Source organism: Nomascus leucogenys, chromosome 15 (assembly GCF_006542625.1).
Source record: "Nomascus leucogenys isolate Asia chromosome 15, Asia_NLE_v1, whole genome shotgun sequence".
NCBI classification, from domain to species: domain Eukaryota; kingdom Metazoa; phylum Chordata; class Mammalia; order Primates; family Hylobatidae; genus Nomascus; species Nomascus leucogenys.
In genome coordinates this window covers 52,670,008-52,696,605 of record NC_044395.1, presented here as the reverse complement: position 1 = coordinate 52,696,605, position 26,598 = coordinate 52,670,008, and the positions used below count along the sequence as shown (strand labels likewise).

At 36.8% G+C, this 26,598-nt stretch overlaps 1 protein-coding gene across 20 annotated transcripts in view; it reads right to left on the bottom strand.

The window, feature by feature from the left end:
* The window catches only part of DLG2 (discs large MAGUK scaffold protein 2), a 2,190,999-nt gene that overhangs the window by 473,879 nt on the left and 1,690,522 nt on the right, over positions 1-26,598 (bottom strand). For 17 of the 20 annotated variants that reach the window (XM_030828789.1, XM_030828790.1, XM_030828792.1 and 14 more), the window contains one exon: positions 14,517-14,672. The exons of the other annotated variants lie outside the window; for them this stretch is intronic. In XM_030828789.1, coding sequence (XP_030684649.1) covers positions 14,517-14,672 — 156 coding nt within the window. The remainder of the gene's footprint in view (positions 1-14,516; positions 14,673-26,598) is intronic. 20 annotated transcript variants of the gene reach the window in all.

Below are 26,598 nucleotides of genomic sequence, written 5' to 3'. Positions count from 1 at the left end.
TATAAGGACATAGTATTAATGTCACTGTTGCTATATAAATTATTTAACTTTTAAGTAAGAATTTTAAGTAAGCTTTATTGAGATATTATTTACCTACAGTAAAGTCACCTATTTAAAGTGCATTGTTCAGTGGCTTTTAGTATATTTACAGAATTGTGCAGCCATCATTACGGTCAACTTTTAAAACATTTTCATAATCTCCCAAAGAAATCCCATACCCATGATCAGCATCTCCTAATTCCCATAGCCTCTCCCTCTAGCCCTAGGCAATCACTAATCTATTTTCTGACTCTACAGATTTGTTTGCCTATTGTTGACATTTCACAGAAATGGAATCATGCAAGGTGTGGCTCTTTGCCTTTGGCTTCTTTTACTTGGCATAATCTTTTCATGGTTATCCATGCATAACATGTATCAGTACTTCATTCTTTTTTTCTGGTTAAATAATATTCCATTCAATTATAAAGACATACCACATACTATTTATCCATTCATCAGCTGATGGGCATTTGGGTTGTTTCCATATTTTGGTTATATTATGAACAATGCTGCTATGAACATTTGTATACAAGCTTTGTAAGGATGTATGTTTTCATTTCTCTTGGGTGCATACTTATGACTGAAATTCTGAGCCTAATAGGGGATTTTTAAATTTAGGTGTTTTTTTTTTTTAGACAAAAATCTTGCTCTGTCGCCCAGGCTGGAGTGCAGTGGTGTGATCTTGGCTCACTGCAACCTCCGCCTCTCAGGTTCAAGTGACTCTCCTGTCTCAACCTCTTGAGTAGCTGGGATTCCAGGATCATGACAGTATGCCTGGCTAATTTTTGTATTTTTAGTAGAGATGGGGTTTCACCATGTTGGCCAGGCTGGTCTCAAACTCCTGGCCTCAAGTGATCTCTCCACCTCAGCCTCCCAAAGTGCTGGTATTGTAATACAGGCCTGAGCCACCGCACCCAGCCTAAATTTAGTTTTTAATAACAAAACTTAAACATGCTTATAGATAAAACAATTTAAAATTGTATAAAGTAAAGGAAAGTTTATTTCCCCCTCCCAATTATACTTTCCTGAGGTAAACACTGTTACCCTGTGGTAAATTTAATTTCCTTCCTTCCGGTCTTACTCTATGATAGGCCATCTTTCTTAACATGAAACATTATGGCAGATTGTCTTCAGTTGAAATTAAAGGCTGGTGTATGAGAAAAAGCACTACCACCTTAAGTCTCTGACCTAACCGCTATATCCGTCACAGACCACTGGTGTGACTGTGTGATCTTGGGTGAGTCTCTTGATTTTGCTGGAGTTATTTTCTCAAAATTTCCACCCAAAGTGTTTGGGTGGAAAATTTTCTGATTCTTTGTGGTCAAGCATTATATGATTTAATAATACTAAGGGCCCTGAGGATGCACTATTAGCTTTAGGCTTATTTGCAACGTGATTTTCTTTCCCTTTCTATTTATCATTGGTAGAAGGAACTTCAGAGAAAGGCAATGACAATTACCCTCACCTTGCCAACCACTGACATTTGCTTAGCATGCTAAACAAACTTTCAGAGTGACTGGTATTGAAAACAAAGTCCTTTTGCAGGTCTTAATTTGTTTCTTTTCAATCTTCTAAGTTTGCTGAATTGATTTTTGTTTTATTATCTTTTACAGGGCCAACCAGAGTGGCTGAGAATTTTGCTTGTTATGTACCTTGATTCCACTTTTGAAAGTCTAGTCGTGCTCATTACAATGACCTAACCTAAGATATGTTAGAGGCATCCACATATGATTAAACTTCTCCAGAGCATCTGATACTGACATGTTTAGTACAGATAAAAAAGACTTCAACAAAAAGCTGTTATAGTACATAATAGATGGGTTGATGAAAATCAGTTTCTGTGGCCTAACTCTGAAATCAAAAAATCCCAGGGGAAACTATGTGCATCACCTCCCAAGAGAACAAGGATGCAATCTGACCCTGCTGGAAGGACTTCCCTCTGTCTGCCAGTTCTTCCGTGCATATCCTTGAGCCTGAAGAAGAGCTTCCTCTAAATGTGAACTCTTCCTTTGAGCTATAAGACTATAAATCACAGTCATAGGTGAATACCCACCACTTGTCATTCCACCGAATGTCTACTACGTGCTCATGTGTCACATGATAACATACAGCATGGTTCCTACCTTTAAACAGATGACAGAAAGATACTCTGTTTTCATAGTTATTACTAGAGTTACACAGTTATTACTAGAGGAAAATCTGCAATTTGATTTTGGCTGTTCTTGAAGTTCATTATTCCCCTAGGCATTATGGGATGAAAGTACAGGAAGAAGAATTAAGGATTGTTTGCAAGTCCCCTTAGTAGCTGATGTTGAACCTACTAAGAAGAAAGATAGGGTCTGAAAACAGTAATAATGTGAGAAGGCAGATGTGCCATTACAAAGAGCTTGGATCTTGAACACATGTGAATTTCTACTTGTTGACCTAGGGAAAGAGAGAGGATTCCATGGCATTCCATGAAAGAGGTCTCACTGTGGGCTAAAGCAAGAACATGAGATACATTAGGGGGCCTTTTACAGAGAATGGAAAGAAGAAACCAACAGTATATGTATAGGTGAGAACTCAGCAGAGACAACTAGCACTGTGGAGATATGATTTACAGCAGAAGGTCTTTGATCGGCGGTTCACAGGTGCTCTTGACCTATTGGATGCCAGCAGCTGCCTGAGGCGTCAGTGGCCAAGGCATTCACTCACACCTATCCTGATTTCCTGCGGTTGCCATCCCCATTCTTCCTGTGGTAATTCTTTAACTTCAGGGTTTTAAAAGGTAGATCGTCTTCTGAGAAAGGTTTGTTGCTCCTCAAACTGAATGTTAATGCTTCTCAACAACAACAAAAAAGTCCATGTCTGTCTTTTTTGTTTCTCTGCTGGGAAAAGTTCTCGAATTAGAGGCTGATTTTATGAGTCACAAGAATCCCAGAGGAAAAGGCTCCAGTATGAAAATCAGGGCAGGGAACCTGGCCAGCACAGGAACAGAGCTGCTGTGGAAGATAGAAAGCGAAATAGGTAGAAAAATCTTGGTCAAAAAAAAAAAGTCTTTGTAAAAGAAATTGAAGGCTTCTCATCTTGCCTCTGCCAGACACTGCCCAGTTCCTAGAAGTCTAGCCTCAACATGGAGCTCCAGTGTGGACAAGAGTGGGAAAGGAGATGCATATCCAACATAACATCACTCAAAGCAATTGGGACAGTGACAGAGGTGAGAAGAGTAAGGAAGTTCTTGTAAGTGAGGAGATTTCTAAGGGAAAACAATAAGGAAAGCGTTGTATTGTGAAAGTGTGGAAATGGTTGCCTAGGACATCTCATGATTCACCACCAGGCCCTATAAGGAGGGAAAGAATAATCACAGAACTCCAGCAATTATAATGGTAGAAATCTGGTAGAGGCTCTGTTTTATATCTCACAGCTGCTTTCCTCGTGTCCAGTGCAGCTTAGGGCCTACAGGAACCATAGGCCCTGTACTATTCCACTAATAGTGAGAATAGTAAGAACTTACCAAGTAACTGGTCAGATAGAAAGGAAAACCGGGCTACTGTCTGACCTTCAGGTTTCCCATGCAGAGTCTCTGAATACTCAGCATTCAATAAATACAAATCTGTATATAGCTATGGAAAAAAAATAAGGCTGGATCCAAAATAAACAAGGCAGAAGCTGATTAAAATTCACACATATTTGAAATATGCTATCCCTAATAAATTTCTAGACCTCTTATTTTCTTATTTTTCTTTTTTTACATACAGATGGCTGTTGACTATATCCACAAAAGAACCTCTGTAGGTCCAGTGGTCCCTAAATCTTCTGAGAACAGGAGTCAGCCACATCTGGATTGCATATCCTCAAAAGTGCTAACCCTATAATATTAATTGAATACCTGTTTGGGATCTGAGTGACAGTTTCCTCATCTGGAAAATACAGAGGTTAGACTAAACTGTTTAGTCCAATCTTTGTACCCAACCGTCTCTGAACCTATGTTAGCATCTAGTTATTTTTTTCCCATAAGGCTGATGGAATAATATCTTTACAATTATGCCAGAGGCATAGGAAAGAAAACAGAGCATGAATTAGATGAATTTGAAGGAGATCTAAATAACACAGAGAAATAAAATTCTCATTTCGTATCCTGATATCCATCTTCATTTGGGTCCATTTATTAAGTTAGGCAGGTTGCTCAAAGAACACTTGGTCACAGGGATGAGTTAGGGCTGAAATCTAGTCTGAATGCTGTTCACCATGCCACAGGCCCTGACACACTGTGTGCCAGAAGAAGGGGAGCCTTTGTAAAATTTGGACAAAAGCTTTGGCTGCTTAGTAGTGGCCCAATATACCCTCTCCTTTTAAAAGCAAGCCATAAAATTCCTCTTTACCCTCTAAGGTATTCATTTTCTCTGGCATAAAGTGATCTTAAGTTTTAGTATTCAATTTGGAACACACATACATACTGACTTTAAAAACCCTCTTCAAGAGATCCTTTAAACCTCATATGAGCTGAAGGTCTACAGAACAGAATTAAAGGCTTGATATGGAAGGTTTATTTTCTCTTCTCTGAGAGGCAGATTTTAATCTCTTCATTAAAATAAAATTCTACATTCTAAAATATTTAGATCTTTATATAAATACAGGCAGGCTTGCACAGCCCTTCCCCCATACTGCCAACCCTACCATTCATCTCCCTTCACAATTCACTGGACTCAACTATTAAGCTATGAATGGAAACAGTCTTTTATAACAGTCCTTTGAAAAAAATTCATTCTCACCTCAGCCTGAGGTATCTATTTTGGCGGGGGGGGCGGTCATAATACATCATCTCACACATACAAATATAATGATAGCTAAAATTTATGGAGCATTTCATATTTATCAGGTATTGCTCTCAGCACTTTGTATAAAACATCTTGAAATCCTTATAGGTACCCCATGAGATTGATACTACAATAATTGCTACCTTATAGAAAAGTCCCTTGCTCAAGTTTACAAAGCTAGAAAGTTGTGGAGGCAAAATTCAAACTCTAATATTTTGTGTCTAGAGTCTAGTTTCTTAACCATCTATTCATTGTCTGTCTATCTATCTTCACATTATATCAATCAGTCATCTGTTGATACATCACCTATCTACTAAAGAGATTTGACTATTGTTTAATGGGGTGTACTTTTCTGTGAAGCAGAATTCAATACTTGAAGAATTACTACTATAATATTCAGTCAATATTTATTAAGCACATTTAAAAACACAGATTCTGGTACCAGCCTAGTTAGGTTCAAATTCTACCCATGTGACCTTAGAAAGGTTAGTTAACTGTTTGATCACCTGCAGGTTGCTGTGGAGATTAATGAGTTAATTTGTATAAAGTGCTGCTGGGTAGGTAACAAGATGATAAACAGTGATTGTTGTAATCATTATACTCATAGTTGCCATCATCATCATCTGTATTGTCATTGTTACTATTAGTACTACATGCCAGGTACCATTTTTGGCACAAGGAATAAAACAGTAAATAAAACAAAACTTCTGCTCAAATAAAATTAATATTCTAAGTGTAATTTCTGATGACCTCATTTCCAATTATCTCATCTCATTGTTTCCATTTGTTTCTCAAACCATGTACTGTAATATTTCCATAAAATTGGGATGATCATAGCTACCCCATAAGTGACTATAAGGTTAAAATGAGTTGGTACATATAAAACTTCTGGAATAGCGCATAGCACCTAAAGGCACCCAATACACATCGGTGGTTTTAATTAATATCTATGCAATGGGTGTTATGGTTTAACGTTACTGTCTTGATTCTGAGTCCTACGATTTGTTGCCATGGTGATTTTTGCATAGAATTTTCTCACAGGCAGTTTCCTTCACAAAGGAATGTTTTTGAAGTTGTGCTTATTCTGTTTTCTTATTGCTACCCAATAATTTGATGGTTACTAAAGTAAATACAAAGATTACTCCCAAAACACAAGCAGACATACTAAAACTAAAAGAAAATATTCACATCATCACAGATAGAGATACTATCTCACTTTTAATTTTTTTTTAAAAGCTAATCAATTAAATTTAGATTGTTTTATCACAGAGTTACTTGAACATCATAGAATAGGAATTCTGGAGTAAAACCAACCTGGTTTCACTTCTCAGCTCTGTCATCTCAAGGTGTTTGACCCTCATGAAGCCTCCTGACTCTACCTGCCTGGGTTGTTGTGCAGAGTAAATAAGAGCTTTTAAAACAGGGTGAGTTCCTTGTTTTCTGTTGTCCTTTACATTACAAAAGTTTAACTGTGCTTTTAAAACAATTATTGAATTCTTAATGAAAGAACTTCTTCCTCATAGTATCAAAAGATAGTGAGGGACAACAGTGAATGCTGTAAATTTAAGAAATTGTCTATTGAGACAATGCATTAATTTAAAATAAAGGGGTATTTCTTTCCATGTAAACCCTTTCATAGATTGCATTGCAGAGGGAATAGGCTATAAAACCTAATGTAGCAAGAGTGGCCTCTGTCACTCTGGGAGTCAATTAATCTCTTCTCATTTTCCTTAATTCATATTGAGTTTAGTGATCACCTACTTCAAAAAGGCAGTGAGAGCCTTTGAAACATAAGCTACTACATAAACTTAGAAAGGGGCTATGCCTTGTGAGTCATTCTCAGAGGGCTCAGCCTCTTGGTTTTAATTAAGAGTGAAATAAAGAATTCTTTAAGATTATATCAGCCTTTTAAGGGCATAAGAAGGTCACTGATTTGCAAGCATCTTCTTTCTCTTTCTAATGGTGCTGTTTCCCAGATTGAATCGTGTGAACAAAGCTCAAATTTCCTTTCAGAATCTACACATTCATGGCAGAGTGGATGTGGGAAGTGGGGGACAGAGTGAGAAGCGACAGTGTACAGAGTGAATGTGATTAAGGCTCCATGAGAAGACGAGCCTGGATGTGAGAATGCCTTGGGTACAGCCCAGATTCTTCCAATTGCTAGATCAAAACACACACTTTGCAAAATTATTGACATTATTAGAAACAATAAAGTACCTGTGTAAAGTGCCTGGCTATTAATCTGTGCACCATAAAGTGGCTGTTATTTTGTCCACATTCCTGAAAAGAAACATGTAAGACTGAAATACCACTACATAAGTATATAAAAAAAAAGTATCTCATATAAGTACAAAATCACATATGGGATTAGACACATGCCACCTTTTACAGGGAGCCTATAAATGTAATAATAAAAGGAAAAATATGTGACATTGATTATGATGACAAGAAGGATGGCTGCTAAGAGTGATAGAAGGTCTCAGCCCAAACAGCTTTCTTATGACCTCAGGGGATTGGCCTGAACTGATAAATATTTTCTACCTGATTTGTGATAGCAATAAAAATAAATATACATGAGTTCAAGGCTTTAAAATAGAATACACATATGGGAACAATTAATAATGACTAATGTAGCTAGTGCCTGGATGAAAATTCATTTGCTCAATTTCCCTTGATCATTACAACAATCCTATGAGGGGAACGGCACAGATACAATTATTCTTCTCACTTTCTAATGAGGGAATTGAGGCTCTGAGCGTGGTAACATGTTTAGCTAAAATGCACATGATTAGTATGGCCAAATAGAAGGCTTCATACCTAGACAGTTTGGGCACAATCCTTAGCTCCTCTGTGACTTCACACTGCCACTACCTCAAACAAGGGACCCGATATATTTTGCCTCCCTTCCCTCCCATTGTTTTCTAAAGAGTTTTATGTTTAAGTGTATTTATTGTGGACAAGAGTGCTCATTCTGTCCAACACGGGCAAAGAATCACCCTCCAGTGAATATCTCAAGACAGAAAATTCTTCGCCTGAGTCAGTTACCAAGTACCACCTGTTCTATTTAATAAATAATTCTGAATCCATTTGTACTTCCCTATCTCGATAGTCTCAATTCAGTTCTTCATTATTTCAATGCTGCTCTATAATAGAATACTAACTAGTTGCCCTGCATTCAAACTTTTCCCACACAGGTGGCAGAGTGATCTTTTTAAAAATGCAAAGCAGATTGTGTCGTTGCTCAGCTTTAAAACTCTTCAACAGCTCCCCACTGCCTATAGGATAAGGTACAAAATCCTCAGCTTGGTAAGTAAGGTCTTCTATGATACATAGCTGCCTTTTTCTCCAACCTTATCACCCACCCAATAGCCCTCAGCCACACAGGTAGTCTGGTAGTCCCAGAAGGCATTATGCTCCTTTATATACTACGATGCTTAACCTTTTCTTATTTCTTTTACTTGGAACACGTTTCTTCCCTAATCCTACTGATAAGCTCAGTGTCTTCATGATAATGCCCAGAAAAACAAGGGCAGAGTCAGGTAATTCCTCCTATGTTTACCTTTAGAGACTTAAATGCACTTCTTTTAGAGATTAGTTTTGGAATTTATATTTGATTTTATATTTACAGACATTGAAACAGTTAAAACATTAAAGGCCCAGTAAATTTTCTGCCACTCTGCAAGGAAAGAAAGCTTGCCAAAGATAAGTTTTAGTATTCAATTTGGAACACACATACCTGCTGACTTTAAAAACCCATTTAAGGGATCCTATAACATCATATGTGCTGATAGTCTACAGAACTGAATTAAAGGGTTAAAATGGAAGGTTTATTTTCTCTTCTCTGAGAAGTAAATTTTGAAGCCTTAATGAAAACAAAATGGCGTGTTGTAAAATACTTAGATATCTATAAAAATACAGGCAGGCTTGCACAGCCCTTCCCCCATACTGCCAACCCTACCATTCATCTCCCTTCACAATTCACTGGACTCACTATTAAGCTATGAATGGTAACAGTCTTTTATAACAGTTCTTTAATAAAAATAAATATTCATTCTCACCTCAGCCTGAGGTACTATTCAGGGGCTCACCATATCTCTGGCATATGATTGAGGTCTTATAAAATAAAGATCTTGCTCTGCATCCCAAATCTAAGAATGGCTTGAGGCTGCCAACATTATGATTTCTACAAAGGTGGTAAATTATAAATGTGGATTCTCTGAGCCCAGCAGAGAACAGTTAGAAGTTAGACCTATGAGAAGATGAGTGTGCATTTTCCATAGGTAATGCTTCTTATACATGATTAGAAATAGATGGCTAGGTGTGGACGGGGCCATTTCTTTGTGTACATTAATACCTCTGCTGAAGGGACAGTCTAAGGTCGTATTTGCTTCCAACACTACCACTTGTAATAATCTGATTTTAGTTATGCTGAGTTAAATAAGCAGGAGGCCCTTAGGTTAAGGCTGTCTCCATACTCTGAGTTCCCACATAACAATCTGAAACCTAACTTAGAAATGTTACACACAGTAGAGTTTCAGATAGTCACAAGCAGCTGGGTTTCAGCCAATTGCAGGCAGCCAACTCATCTCACTGTGCCCAAATAAAACAGATGCCTAGCTGTAGCCCATCAGGTGATTTCCCTACTTTGCTTCTGTGTACAGGCTATAAAAAGTTGCTTCTCAAACTGCTCAGTGGAGGTCTCTAAACCTCGTCCGGTTCTGAGTGCTGCCTGATTCATGAATTGTTCTTTGCTCAAATAAACTCTGTTAAATTTAATTTCTCTAAATTTGTTATTTTAACAGCTACCTAGAGACTAGGTACATTTGAGAAACTGAGGCCTTTAGCAGATATATATCACATGGTAAGTAATTCTTCATTTATATGTCTGTGAGATACTTAAGGGGAGAGACCATGTTTTTTCACCTTTGAATCCCTAACATTGAGGATGATGCCGGGGACCTAGTTGAAGTCCCATGAATATATATATATATCCTTCAGTGAGTGAAGATGTTTTATGATGATATAGTGCTTCACAGTTCATTTCCCATCCAAAACCAGCCAATATATTTTAATTAGCCTTCATCTGGCTTATCTCAGCCTCTCTTATCAACTGCAAAATAACAATAATTAGGACCATTTATGTGAAAGGACAAATAAACGTATGCCATAAATATTGAAGAAACAGCCAAGAATACTATTCTCCTTGCCCTAGAAATATCCAAAGCTGAATAACTTATTCTCGCAAAGTAGAAAAACCAATTACAACATCAAAACTACTTTTTTTCAAAGAAAAAGAGATGTACTAGATAAGGAGTCCCATAGAAATCCCATTTGTTTTTCAAATTTTAGTTTGATTTCAGGCTCTGCACATTTCTTGCTTCTGCAAGCATTAAAAAGTCAATTCCTCCAAACATAATCTGCAGCCGTAGGCACTGTGCCAAGTAATTTAAAGTGCTTTCCTAAGAAAAACTAGCAACTTCTCTGTTCTCTTTTATATGGTCTTACAGAAGTAAAATGTGTGTACAATTAATTCATCCCTGAATGTTTGCTATTAATTTAAAGAGCTGAGAACTTGGGTATTCCCACTGAAGCTCAGAAAATACAGAAGACTGACTCGGGTTGCTTTTGCTGACTCACCTTTATTCTTCTAAATGTGGATTAGGAATTAAACTGATGTAAATGTAAGGATGGTTTCACATGCTAACTTTCCCAGAGCTAGTGCATATTCTAATCTGAAGCCATAATTGCTATATCAATATGTGCATGTTTCTGGAATAGACTTCAGGAATTTTTCAAAAGCTCTGAACAAAATATACATCATTATCTACTGCATCCTAAAAATCAGGCATTTCTTCAACATGTTTGGCTTTTTCAGCTTGTACCTTTGTAAAATGTTGTCCTATTATAGTAGCATCTTGCACTTTGTTGATGATCTTGATAAGTCTTAGCTAAATAAATTAATAAATATATTTTTGTAATATCTTTTTCAGGGCAAAAGATCCTAGAATATTTATATTTAACCATGAGTGGTAATAAGACATAGACTGTGAAGATAGTAGATTGGGTTCCACAACATTACCAGAGTTGGATAAGGGTTTGTCTATCTAATTCTAAGTTCTTATCTACTTCTGAGGATCTATATGTTATTCAGGAATATAGAGAACAGCACACAGGTGATGGTGTCAAAAATGGAACCAGAATATTTTTACTTTGCCCCTGAATTATTGGCTGCATTTCAAGATACAGTGGCTTGGAGAGGTATTTCCCATTGGAAAAATAAATAATATCTGAAATGAATTACTGACTCCTCATGAAGAACTGACAGGTGCGTAATGGATTTATAATGTAGACAATCACCATAGACATAGTTTATGGTGAGAGTACAACATAAGGTAAGTTCTAGTTATTATTTGTTTCTATGCATGGATTCATTCATTCATGGAGTAGTTTTATATACCTACTAAGAACTAAGTAAAGCACAGCTTGAACTTATGACTTGTTTTCAAACAGGTATCAGTTTGCTTGTTTGCAGATTTTATTTCCATGTTTATGTATTCATCCAATAATCCTGAGCTCATGCTAGCCAGATACTGTACTAACTGTTAGGAATATAGCAGTGCACAAAATAAACACAATTCCACTCATTGCGCTTACAGTGTAGAGGGTGATACAGTCATTTAGTTTGAAAATCACTTAAATAAATGTACAATTATAAATTGCTTGAGTCTTATGAAAAATAGAAAGAAAATATATAATAGGGGGCCTGATTTTCTGTTTTAGAGAGCTTCTCTGAAGATGTGCAATTTAAGCTTGGATCTAAGATGACCAGAAGTTAATGAGGCAAAGTGTAAAAAGAGCTTTTCAATTCCAGGGAAAAGCATATGTGAAACGCTTGAGACTAGAAGAGATTTAGTGCATTTTGTGAATAAAAAGAAGGCCAACATGAATATGTGGTCAGCAAAGGGAAGAATGAAATGAGGTATCCAAGAGGCAGGCAGGGGCTAGGTCATGCAGAGCCTGGATGATATGTTAATGACTTCGCATTGCATCCTAATGCAAAAGGAGATCTGATCTGTATTTTTTTACAGATCACTTTGGTTGCATTGAGAATAAGCCTGGAGGTCAACAGTGGAAATGGTGAGACCAATTAAGAAGCTATTATAGGTGGGAGATGATGGGGGCTTGGATTAAAGTGGTGGAAATAGAAGTGAAGGAAAGTGAATAAATCTGAGATATTTTGGAGGTAGAATCAACAGGACTTGAAGATGAATTGAATGGCAGATGTGAGGGAAAACAAAGTAGTAAGGATGACTCTCAAGTTTTTGGCTTGAACAATGCGGTAGATGTGTGTGCCATTTACTAAGCTGAGGAAGTATGGAGGAGGAGCAAAGTGGGGTGAAATTAAGATTTTTGGTATCAATGCACTGGTAGTGACAAGGCCACTAAAATAGTTGTCTGTGTGTTTTTGTGTGTGTATGACTGCTTTTCTACAGAGACAAGATAAAGAATAAGATAATGGAAAAAGAAAAAAAGGAGAAAGAAGGGGACCAAATTAGAATAAATTGAAAACAGAATTCCCAAAAAGAGGAATGATGGATGGCACTTGGGGCCTGGTGCATATCAGAATTAGGGTGTGTAATTTGAAAAAAAAAAATTCAACATTGTACTATAATGTTTTTATTTGAAAAATAAATTACTATGGTATTCATGATACAGATGACAGAAAGCAAGCTGAAAAGAATCATATCTGGTAGGTGCACATAGAGGTAAACTCTTATCAGCTACTTATTGGTGAATTTTTCAGGAGGGATGCTTCAAAATCCCCAGTGGAGTGTAAGGGAACCAATGTAAATTTTACATAAGGAACACAGGATAAAAAGAAAAATATATTTACTGACACAGAGCCAGAAGAAGGGAAGGAATATGAGAAGTCGGGATAAAGATAGAGAAAGGATAGAAAAAGAGAAATGGGTGGAAATTTTTTTCCAGTGAGCAAAAATAGCTAATGTTCTGCCAGATCAATCATTATCTGGGTTTGAATCCCAGCTGTCACTTACTAGTGGATGATCTTGGGCAATCAGGCAACTTATCAAGTCTTGATTTCCTCACTTGTAAAACAAAGATAATGATAACATCTACCTCACAAAGTTATTATGAGAATTAAAAGAAATAATTCATAAGAAGTATTTAACATAAATGCCTGGCACGGAAGAGCTCAATAAACGTTAGCTACCTTTATGTAACTGACAATAGGTACATAATTACTACCAAGTCATTACAGATATGTGGCTCTTCTCCCTTCCTTGGGCTATGGTGACTTTGAACTTTCAGCTTTAAAATGGCATCATTCACGGTATCAACAAATAGTTTTAATGATTTGTTAAAAATACGGTGGACTTAATGAATATTTATAAAGTATTCTGAAATATTAGACTTTAATTATTGCAAATTAATAAAAGTGCCCTAGCTGATTTACATAGTCAAAAATGTGTTTTCTCATTTATTTCTGGAAACGTTAGATGTAATTTAAAATTTGTTACTTTTAACTCTCCTAGAGAACAGTAATTGACTTCTAAACTTATTCTTTCAAAACATCAAAAAATAAAGATTATATTCTTAGAAGACCCTCTTGATATATCCATCTTCACTCTGAATCATTCTAAAGTCTGTATTTTTTCAGCTCTAACAATATTATGAAGATATTCCTGTCTGAAAACATAACTATATAGACACCCCATTCTGTGTAGGAACATTACAATTGGGATCTCTGTTTAGACTGAATTGGAACTACCTTGAGGAACGTTGAATTCTATTTTTCTTGCTTTCCTCTCTCCAGCTCAGGATACTATGAAAAGATGAGGTATTTTCTGTTATTTATCATATATAGGCTTTGGAATGCTAACACAGAATTGTGTCCAACTTTCAGACTTAGAATAATTTCTTTACAAAGTTGTTGAAAGGCTCAAAACATTCTAAGGTCAAATTTGGACTCCACATTTATTGGCAAGATCATACTGAGGGCAATACCTTTAACCTCTCTGTACTTCTATTTCTTTAAATAGGCTGGGAGCAGTTAAATAAGAGAATATATATATGTATATACATAGCATGATAACACAATATAAACATTAATTTTACGTTCTGTGTGGTGAGATGAAACCAACTAATCCTGTAGCTTTGGACAAGTTGCTTAATACCTTAAAGATTCAGTTAAATAGTGATATTAATCTAATATTTTAGTTAAAATATTAAATGATAATAGTACGTATTTCTTAGGCCATGTTATGCATGGAGCATAGTAAGCACTTATTAAATATTATTTAAAAATATTCAACAAATGTTCTTTTTCATCCTTCTGTATGAGTGAAATGGTGTTAAGTTCCAAAATTAATTCTTCTGGAAAAATATAATTAATGCCTTATTAAAATGTATAGGAACCAGGAACACGTGGAGCATCATGTGATCAATGTCTAAGTGCTCTGTGATCACTCCAGGGAACAAAACAAAACAAAAAGGCAATGTTCTTAATTTCTCCCATTGCACCAAGGGAACAGCAGAACATCTCTCCACTTTGGGGAAGATGTTTAGTGCAAGAGAAGTGAGCAGAGGCAGATTCTACCCATTTATCCTTGTGGAAGCACATGCAGTTCGAGAGATGAAGTGAGGAAGCGCATGCAGTACCTGGTCATCTCAGAGTCAGGTAGCAGGCCTAGGTGGTAGTGGGAATAGGGAGCTGAGAGGAGGAAGCTTTTGTCACACTCAACGGGGGAATAGTGCCTGGGAGAAGCAGGCTTATCACATAGTTTGTTCACAGTGCTGTAAACAGGTTCCGGAGGCCTGGTGATACAAGAGGAAGAGACAGATATGCATGGTTAGTACATACAAGGAACACCTGTGCAACCAGTAGCATTTCACCATATGCAAAAGTAAAAACAATGCCATTTTTCTTGATTTATTATTAAAAGAAACCCAATTTTCCACTTGTAACTTTTCTTATAATAAAGACTTTATCCCTCAGACTCTTTTGTGGGTAAAAGTGGCCCCATGAAAATGTTCAGTCCAATGTGATGTGAGTGCTCTGAAGTATTTGGTGAACTGGAATAGCTGCTTATAAGGAAGCTCGTTTAGCCGGAATTCTTGAAATTTTGTTCTCTCCCGTTTCCTCCCTTTACTCACCTGGAACCCAGACATAATGGGTGGAGCTTCACTGGTCATCTTAGACCATGAAGCAAACTTGAGGATGAAGCCAAAAAATACACATAATGGAATATAAAGATAGAACCTGTGTCACTGATAATACGGAATGGCACTACACCAACTCTGGACTAGAATTTGAATTCCTTCTATGTGGATAAAGATAAACTGTGTTGTCCAAGCTAGGATCATTTTTTTTCTTATATAAATAGGACCTAATATTAACAGATATACTCCTACAAAATTTAAGACTGCACATCTAATACAAAGAAATAGTATAAATAGGGCCTACTACAAATGCTAATGTATTTAATTATGTTTGGAGTCCATCTAATACCTTCTGCATACACAGGAAATGTAAAGAATGTTATTTTCTTTCCATATAATTTGGTCCTATGACTATTTGGAGAAATCTCTGCATCTTAATTTGAAAATATTATTATACACAAAATGGTAGCTGATCTAAACTGCCAGCACAGAACCTTAGAAGAAAGGATTCAATGACTTCTTTTAGATCATAAAACATTCTCATGATAATGTCATTTCAGTAACATTGTTGTTTCTGCCTGGGAGGGCTGATCCAATTTTCTCAGTCTGACCTTGACTCTACAGACTAAGAAAATGATGTTTCCAATTTTCTCCCAGTCCTTTTACCTCAGTAGCACCATATTCTGAGTCATATTTTCACAATCAAAGCTGGCTAATGGAGATCTTTTAAAAATCCCTGGTTATATTGTATTTAACTGAATTCTTTATTAGGTTTCTCTTTGAAAATATTTTACTTTCTGAAAATTATAAAAAATTCAAGCCAATGAAAATGAGGTCCTGTATTTTGTCCCGGGTTGAACTCTTGAAACTTTTATTTGAATCTTTTTGGAACCACTTTATGAATATAATATTATCATTTGATTCACATATTTAATAGATTTGGTGTTTGGAGCAGGCTTTAATACCTTGGATTTTAGAAGAAGGCTCTTATTTCTTTGCTTTCAGTCACCTTCAGGATGGTTTCATAGTGGACTGATACTTGCTAAGCTTAATTCTTCACTGTTCAAAGTCTTATCAACACAGAGAAACAGTTACTGATATTGCAGGTTCATTTTACCTTTGTTTCACCCTCTATTTCTTCCCTATTTATTTACTTGTTATTTTGTACATTCACTGGCTAAAGAATAGAGATATCAAATCCAGTTTTTTTGGTTGATTGTGAGAACACTTAATATCTCAGAAGATGAGTAGATGAAAAGATATCAAAACATAACAAACCACTTGACAAATTTGACAAAGCCTTCTTGCAATATTGACAAAGTTCTCTTGCAATCAAACAACAACATTAAAAATATCAGTGAAAATCTCCTTTCAAGTGGCATAAAAATGGGGTTCACATTTGAAGATTTTTTTTTTTTTTTTGAGACGGAGTCTTACTCTGTCACCCAGGCTGGAGTGCAGTGGCGCGATCTCGGCTCACTGTAAACTCCACCTCCTGGGTTCACGCCATTCTCCTGCCTCAGCCTCCTGAGTAGCTGGGACTACAGGCGCCTGCCACCATGACCGGCTAATTTTTTGTATTTTTAGTAGAGATGGGGTTTCACTGCATTAGCTAGGATGGTCTTGATCTCCTGACCTCATGATCTGCCCGCCTTGGCCTCCCAAAGTGCTGGGATTACAGGCGTGAGCCACTGCGCCCAGCATATCTAACGGTTTTATTACAGTGCTAGGATTCTGTCATATATTCTATGATACAGTATGTATGTTATGTACTAGAGCACAGTACAGTATACAGAAAGTACAACATAGGCTACAATCTGAACACAGAAATGGCACATAGTAGGTATTTGGTAAATGTTTCTTTGAATGAATAGATAATTTTTTTTTTTTTTTTTTTTTACCATTCTTTGCTGAGGGAAATTTTAAAAAACCTTCTGGTTCTTTCAAGGGAGCCATAAGTTACTCCAAATTTTTCAGGCCATTATAAATTCTCAGAGGTTATACCAGAAGAACCAGAATCCCAATGTTATCATGAACTGACTGGCTTTAAGTACTTAATTAAAGCATGTGTGCATGGTTTATTTGCCCTCAAAGGGATAGGTTTCTTGGGGTTTGAGTTTAGCCACTGCAATGCCTGCCCATAATTCCTGTGAGAGTCACTCCAGTGGGCACAGTGGGCTCCTCACAGACTTCTCAGCCCGGAGTTACAGAAGGCCTAATACTGGGAGCCAGCATTCTTAGTCTTTCCCTGCAGTTACATTCTGTGTGACCTCTCCCCATCAGACAAACAATTTATAAACCATCACTAGAATCTGGGTGGCAGAACAGATGCCACTATCACTTCCCGTTTAGTTGGTAAGGAAGTGCCAAGGGGAAATGACTTTTGGCAGCGTGAATCAGCTAGTCATAATTGAAAGGGCCTGCTTATCCTATTATAAACTGCCAGAATGGCCTAGGTCAGAAGGTAGTGAATATGGAAATCCAATCCAAGAGGCCTATCTGTGGATGCCCACAGAGGGAGGGAAAAGTATTTGAAGATATTGGTACAATCCCTAAATGAATTTATAAACAAATCATTTATCTTGCTGTCCATTTATAAAGAGCCATAGATAATGACCTTGCAGCTCATCTGCTGAGCCTTCAGCATTTATTTGCACATCTATGGGTTTATAATTGCAGGTTCTTATAGCATATAATTAGCACACCCTGGCCCTTGGTGATCTCTCTTCTCTCTGAACTCCATTAGCACTTGCTATTTGTTCTATTTCCTTGTCATTTTTAATTGCTAATCCACAATAATGGTGTATGTTGGAGGGAGGTGCTTCATCTATATCTTATTCTTAGGAAAACTACCTTGCCTATAACTGCTCCTTCCCATTTGGACCACTTGCCACTATCAAATTCAGTTTCCTCCCTAAACAAAGCAGTTTAGACCATTGGATTAGGATTGGGCCCCTCACCTTCCAACCATGATCTGTATGGTGGGGCTAGGAAAGAAAGAAAGAAAGAAAGAAAGAAAGAAAGAAAGAAAGAAAGAAAGAAAGAAAGAAAGAAAGAAAGAGAGAGAGAGAGAGAGAGAAGGAAGGAAGGAAGGAAGGAAGGAAAGAAAGAAAGAAAGAAAGAAAGAAAGAAAAAGAAAGAAAGAAAGAGAAAAAAAAAAAAGGCCTAGGCCATTTGGATTCTCCTATGGAAGGTGAACAATGTGAATAAAGGAGAAAAAATTATCAGTTGACAGAAAAAGGAAAAGACGCAAACACGGAGAAGGTAGCTGTAGCTGTGTCCACTAATTATAGAGCACCAGAGTGAAGCTCTATCAAATTTTGTTGCTAAAAAGTCTAGAGGTTCCTTGAGTCTAGAATAACTGTCTGGGTGCATTCTTACAGCAGGGTTATGAGAGCTCATACTATTGAATTTCTTTGATGATTCCCATATGACATTAGTTGTCAATCAACTATCCATCTCCCACCCTGTTCCCTTATTGGAAGTTAGATCTGATCTCATGTTTGCAATCAGTACAGTGAAAATAAAACAGGTACCTTGTTTATTTTCACATCTCTTTCACATCACCTCAACTAGACTATGCCTCCGAAAGCCAAAAGACAAAACCTTGGGCCTCTATGTAATTACATAGTACCTGAGACTAATACCAGACTGATTCTATCTTTAAAAGTTTGATATTTTGTTCATTATAAATTCTTTTGCATTGATTTTATTTTCTAAAATATTTCATTAAAGTATTTTTGTCTTAATTGCTGTTTCTTTGTGTCCCCTTAAATTTTGCACCCAACATGAGTACCTCACTCACCTCACTATAGTCCTGGCCCTGTATCAGAGATAATAAATGTTTAAGACAGTGATAATAACGACTGTGATTGTAAATAGTCTTCATCTGTGTAGCACCTGAAGCTACAAGGTCAAAGGAATATGACTCTCTTAGAGATAACAACGGGAGTGACTTACACTTTATTGAGTTTTCTAACTCCCTACCAAAGAGCTCTCAAAGCCTTCAGGCTGTCTCAGACAGGGACCTCACCTCATTGCATGGTCTTTATTAATTCACAATGTTCTCTCCTCTAGAATATTAGACCCTGGAGGATCATGTGTCTTTGTTTCCCCATTACTTTCCTGAATGCAAGAATGTATTACTGAAGTACTGTCATAGAAAATGAAAGGAACTGTGAAATGAAAAGTGATCAGTACATTTTATTCTCTTTTCCTGAGCCAGAACTAAAAGGGGACATCCAAAATTACAAAAAGATGGATTTGGGTCATATATGTATATGATTCTGAGCATAAATTTCTTCATCATACAGACTGATACGGCTAAATCTGCAGACCTTTCACATTCTCAAAAGGTTATCCTGCTATGGTTTTCTTGGGTTGCCCTAATGGGATGGGGGCATCCAACCGCATGCCCTGTATTTGCAGAATACAGAACCAAACTGCATTAATTATAGCAGCTGGGATGTAAAGGGCTCAGATGCCTAAGTATCTAATATATTGCCAGACATAATTTGAGAAAAAGGATTGTAACTTTAAAAGGGTGCCTCATGCTTCTCTTTACAAATAATACACTGTTTATTGGGCCAAGGATTTGGAAATGTATAAGAGGATTGAATTCCAGTCCTGGACTAATAGCTCTTAAGGGTGGGATTTTGGGAAGCCCTAAAAGTAATTAGGGGATAAAAGAGAATTAGTATCAGGTTGTGAACTATGTGGCTCAACATGTGAAATGAGCAGAAAAGTATTAGTCACTTGATTAAGATGTTATATAGGCCTTAAAATATGATACAGAGACATCTAGGGGAGGGATGGATCTGGGTGATTTGTAAGAATCTATTTGCTCCCCTAATTCCAAGCACCATTGAATTGGGCACTCAAGAATTTCCACGGGGGCAGTTGGAGTAGATGCCTATTTGCGCCACACTTACTTAACTCTTCCAAATCTTAGCTTTCTCATTTATAGACCTAAAATAATATTTAAGAAGATTTTTCTGTATACCAGAAAAATTATAAATTGCAAAATTATATACAGACCTAAATTATTATGAGCACCATGTTAAGCACAAACAAACCAAACTAGGTTTAGATCTGGCTCTTCCAAATTCTACCTTGTATGACCTTCTGCTATTTCTTAACATCCTCATTTGGAAAGTGGGAATAGTAATATCAGCCTAAAAATGATTGTGAGAAATAGGAAGAATGTGCATAAAGCACTTAGTTCAGTCCATAGCACTTACTCAGAGCTCACCAAAAGGGAGCCATTATTATTATCTTTATTATCACTCTTAGACACTCGAGCTCACAAGGAGGCATAACCTCAGAAAATGTTGATCCCCTTTGTGAGAATTCACACAAATAATATTCTTCACCCACTCACTTAGAATCAGTCAGTTCACACAATAGCACTTTCATGTAATGTGAATTCTCTACAAGAGGGTTGAACAAAGGAAGTAACAATCGATGGCTTTTAGTCTCACAAAAGGCACTGCACAGGTGCCTTCTAAAGAATCACTTTTGCTCTGTATATTTAAAAGGTAATTGATCCTCTTTAATAGCCCTGGAGGTTGATGATCACTTTCTCTGAACTTCTCAATTATTTTCACTGCCCCTAACAATATAGCAGCCCCAACTCTAATGCCCGATTTGTACCTGGATCTTTATAATGGTTTGCTTTCCCGTATGGTTCACAGCTGTGGTGTCACATCAGATTGTTGGGTCATAACTAATTTGTTATTAATAAAAGTTTAGGTACCACAGTGTGCAAATACTTACTATCTAAAAGTAGAAATTAGGATTGGTTCACTATTTATTCTATGTAAACATCACTCTCAGTTATATTTTACTGTGTTTATTGAGGAGTTTATTAGAAGACTGAGGAGAGAAAGGGCAGAGTAAGAGCTGCATCATTTAAAGTTGTTTTGAATATTAAGATGCTTTATTTCCTTAAAAAATGTTTGGGTTTCAACAAAATTAGGCTCCCTCATGGCAGTGGGTTGTAAATGGGTTATGGAGTGTTTCATTGGAATAAGAAGTTGAACATTAATGACCTTGACAATGGTGATTGTAACAAAAGGGAGAGGGATCGCTGTTTTTGGTACTGGGTGAGGGTGTCCAGTTATAGTAGTATTTTTGTGGCTTTCTGAAAGATGTTTAAACAAATATCGTCTAAGAGTCACAGGGTCAATATTATGGCCAGATCAAGGCCTTTGAGACATGGATTTGAATTATTTGAGGAAGGTTCAATATGTCCTATACTAGTGTTTAAACTCTTACACTTTTGTAAGCCTGCTTTTAAAGACTTTGTACTGATTTTTAAAAAATTTTTAATTGAACTCATAGGATAAATATAGATCTACAAAATGTCAGGTTAATAGTTACTAAGAATCTTGATGGAAAAAAAATTAAGCATGAAATAAATAGGAGAAATCGCATAAAAGATGAGAGATTTGACTATATAAAAATTTGGCCGGGCGCAGTGGCTCATGCCTGTAATCCCAGCACTTTGGGAGACCGAGGGGGGCAGATCACGAGGTCAGGAGATCAAGACCATCCTGGCTAACACAGTGAAACCCAGTCTCTACTAAAAATATGAAAAATTAGCTGGGATTGGTGGCGGGCGCCTGTAGTCCCAGCTACTTGGGAGGCTGAGGCAGGAGAATGGCCTGAACCTGGAAGGTGGAGTCTGCAGTGAGCCGAGATCGTGCCACTGCACTCCTGGGGGACAGAGTGACACTCCGTCTCAAAAAAAAAAAAAAAAAATTGAAACCACTGAAGCAAGAAATCATAAACCAGCAATAAGCTGGGGAAAACATTTGCTCAAATATATTTATCAATATTTTACAGATGCTCCTACAACTCAATAAGAAATGCAATAACATTTTAGCAGAAAACAAAGACAATTAGTATCCAATCACAAGAGAAAATACAAACGACAAATACATGCACACATATAAATATTTAACCTCACTAGGAATAAAAATAACACAAATTAAATGATACATCCCCTTTACCTATTTTAAAAAAGAGGATCTTGAAATTGACAAATCACAATTTAGTTGTGGTACGTTGAAATAGACACTATATTGCTGGTGCTATGGAGTGTAAAACTCCTTAAAACATTTCAAGAAAGCAAGTTGGCAATATATTTCAGGAGTTTTAGAAGTAATCCTGTCTTTTGGTTCAACAATTCTACTCTAGTGTGCTATCTGAAGAAGAAAACAAAAAATATGTACAAAAGTTTCTATAGAAGGAAAGTCATTGTGGTTTGTTATAACAGCAAAACAGAATAAAACAAGACAATCAAAATGTCCAGCAAGAGAAGGGTATGGAATATCAGATATATTCACATGATGGTTTATTGTTGAACCATTAAAGTTAATATTCATAAAACATTTTAATGAGACAGGAAAATGCTTTATTTTATAATGTTGAATAAAGTGGAATACAAAATTATATATGGGGCTGTGGGGACAGCAGGAAGTGAAAGCACCTAATTCTTTTACCATTTCAGAGAGAGACTGAGCTAAGAATATAAGAAAGTAAACACTGTGGAGAGTAGCAATTCTAGTGCAGGTTTGAAAGAGGGTGAAAGGGTGAAAGAGGGTGAAAAGGGAGAAAGAGAAAGAGAGTGAAAGGGGTGAAAGAGGGCTTTCTAGAAAGTGGTAACAGCACATGCAGATTTAAAGAGGAATCTGCAAACATGTTCCATTTAGGGAGTTTGTTAATGGTTTGACTAGATGACAAAGTTGAAAAGTGAGGCAGGTCTTGAGTACAATTTTAATATCCATAGTTGATAAGAAGTTATGAAAGATAGTGTTCTTCCTACTAGATGGAATTAAATGAGTGCAATCATTTTGGCTATTCATTTGTAAATTCATTCATTCATTCATTCATTCATTCCACAAATATTTACCAAAAACCTACTTTGTGGCAGGTATATAGTAAAACAATTTAAAAAAATGGTCCCTTTGTTTGTTGAACACACATTTTGTTTGTAAGGAAATCTGATTGCAGGAACAGAGACTTATTTAGTCTACTTTGGGTAACAGGACACACATGCATAGAAACCCAGAAAAAGCTGTGTGATAAATATGGAAGAGTGAGATCTAAGGAGCTCTATCTTTACAGCTTTCTCTTCAAGATAACACTGTTTCTTTTGTGCTACTTGTTCCTTCTGTCTCAAATCACCACTTTAACCTCTAATTTATAAATGAGATACTTTCTACCTGATAGCTTCTTCTTGCCCTCAGTTTCTGTTCTGCAATGACATCAGCTGGCATTAGACTCAAAATGGATCATCGGGCCTCCTTTACATCATAAATCACTAGCTTCCCCTTTCACTGATTGTTGCCTCGGTTGGACTGCTTTTCAATTAAACATTGCTAACTGAGTATTCGTTGGACTTAGTACACCTTTTTGAGTAAACCACCTTATTGGTTACTTGTTAACCTCTGGATTGGCATCCTTTGGGCCAAGTACACTCCCTGTCTATTCAGCTGTTGCTAAAGAATGAGTGACCTGGTCCTTATGAGCTTGGTTTGCTTTTTCAGCAGACCTGTGGGCAGGGCACAATTGTTCAAGCTGGGTATCCCACTGCTATTTTCAGGTTTGTTCTGTTGAGTATACTCCCCACATCTTCATATTCTTAGCCAGTACTATGAAACCACAGTGTAGAGAAAAAAAGCAAGGCCATTCGTTTTTGAAAAAAATTTGGAAATAACAAAAGAGAAAGGAAAGTGTGAGGAACATTACAAAGTCCCCCAAAGAGAAGGTCTGAAGCTTAGTATCACCTACAATTTCTTTCTTTCTATCACAGTGTTAAAATATAATACTACAGAATAAATACTCCACCTCTAAAATAATTCTTTTCTTTCCTCAGAGGCTCAAGGATGATTGACATTGGTAACACCTAAAGTTGCCAAATCTGATAAAGCTTTGAGTTTTAAAATTCACATCCCCACAAGAATTTCTGAATATATTTAGCAAAATCACATTTTCTAAAGTAGAATTCAAAATGTTTATTCATCTATATACTTCTGTAGGCCAATTTTACATTACTAAGACAAACTCTACAGGGGGGAAAACTCCTATACTTTTAACTGAATGGATGCTAAGATTGAATATAACAGCAGCTTCCTAGAAGGCAAAATAAATGTTCAGATATAATTCTCTACTTATGAAAAGGAAGGATAAGGTGGCTTTAACCGAATCACTTAAATGGATTTCTTTCACATTCTTTGGAAGAGGTACATTTCCCTCTGTTTCATGCGGCTGTTTCCATTTAGTCTTCTGTGCCTGTTACTGTAAACAGGTTATGAAAATTGTTTGGTGGCCATGAGGGAAGGATAAGACAAGCATAAGAACAAGAGATTGTTGTAGCACTGCCTTGCTCTCTTTAGAGAAGGCTCTTTGCTAAGAAGCACCTTTACTAGGATTTCAGACCAAGACAAAGACTGAGGTCATAAATCCCCTTGAGTTGATGGTTCACATCCTATTAAAATTTACATATATTGGTCCTTTCTTCCAACCCTAAACATTAGAAAGTCCCTGGTTTCTATCAGGGTCTAACTCCTACTTTCTCCATAAAGTCTTTTGAGTACACCTGATTGCAGATTTTTCTCTCTTCTTAACTCCCATACTACATTTCTTCATGATTGCGACTTGGTTTTGTACTTTGATGTATTTTAAATAGTAATAACAACTCACATATATCTTGAGAACTTACTGTAAGGCTGGCCCTGAGCTACATATGCTTTATATATCCGATGTCATGTAATCCTCCCATGAAACCTAAGACATATGCAATACTATTATCTGCAAAGGTTGGCATTAACTTGCCCCTCCTCACATAACCTGACTTGGGAGTGGTAGGGCTTGGCTTTAAACCCAGATTGTCTGGGTTCAAACCACTAAGTGTTTTGTTGTCATTGTTTTAAACACTTTCTGTAGCATATTACTTGCCCTCAGTGATCTGATTATATTTCTTGGTCATATTAGCAATTATAGCTCCTATTTTAAAGGCAATAGAGAATAGGACAGAGAAAACAAACCCAAACCGTGAGTCTGATGATCTAGATTTAAGTCCGGCCCTATTCCTTTAAGATGTGATCTTGGGCAGGTTGTTTACCTCTATGCCTCAGTTTCCTCCCCTAACCCAGGAATAGTGCTTGGCTCTTAGGGCCTTATGAGTATTAGATGAAATGATGCAATGAATAGCACAGTGCCTGGAAGACAATCAGTAAATGTTTTGACTACTATAGATATTCAAATAGGAAATCTGGCTGTAGGCCATCTGGTTTATATATCTCTCTCTTGTCATGTCTGTGGATGTGAATTCATTCATGAGAGATGATTTCCTCTTAGGAGGACAAAACCATGTTTCTGGCCATGTCTAGGGTTGCAAGATTTAGCTAACAAAAATATAGGATGGCCCAGTTACATTTCTATTTTGGAAACATAACAAATAATTTTTTAGTGTAAATATGTGAATATTACATGAGGCACATTTATACTGAAACTTATTCATTGTTGATTATTGTTTAAATTCAAATTTAACTGGGCATCCTTATTTGGCAATCCGCCAGCCCCATCACCTTGCAAGCTCCCCTGCACTGCTAGTAACCTGCCTTTCAGCATATACATTTACTCTGTAATAAAATTTACTTGTTTACTCTGACTCTCCCTTTAGTTTGCTATGTTCTTTCATTTATTTTTTAAATTGATTTATTTAATGAATTTTTTTTTTTTTTGAGACAGAGTCTTGCTCTGTCACCCAGGCTGGCTGGAGTGCAGGGTCGCAATCTCAGCTTACTGCAACCTCCGTCTCCTGGGTTCAAGTGATTCTCCCGTCTCAGCCTCTTAAGAAGCTGGGATTACAGTCGTGCGCCACCATGCCTGGCTAATTTTTGTATTTTTAGTAGAGACACAGTTTCGCCATGTTGGCCAGTCTCATTTTGAACTCTTGACCTCAGGTGATCTGCCGGCCTCAGCCTCCCAAAGTGCTGGGATGACAGGTGTGAGCCACCACACCCGGTCTGCTACATGCTTTTAAATCAACATATGTGCTTAATTTTGCATTTTCAGTGCTCATTAAGATGTCTCTATTTATATCTATCCCCATATTCACATCTATACTCAAACCTATACATAAGCATGCAGATAGATAATTTTAAAATAAAAGTTGGTCATATTATACATATTATGCCACTGCTTTTATTTTTAAGTTTCACATTGGATATTAGACGTTTTTCTGTGTCAGTACACATGGCACTGGCTACCTTTTCTTTAATGGCTGCAAAAACACTCTCCACACACTGGTGGTGGTAGTATAAACTGCTGAACCTACAGTTCAGAAATGTTACTTCCAGAAATCTGTTCTACAAAACTGAGTACAATAGGTGTTCACAGAATTGTCATTGTCACAGCATTTGTAGAAGAAAACCACTGGAAAAATAATTATGTTCATTAGTGTTGAATACAGTCTTAATGTAGGCATTAAAAACATTCCTGTGTAAGTAAATTTGATGACATATAAAGACAGCCACAAGATATTATTAAGTGAAAAAAATTCATTAGCATT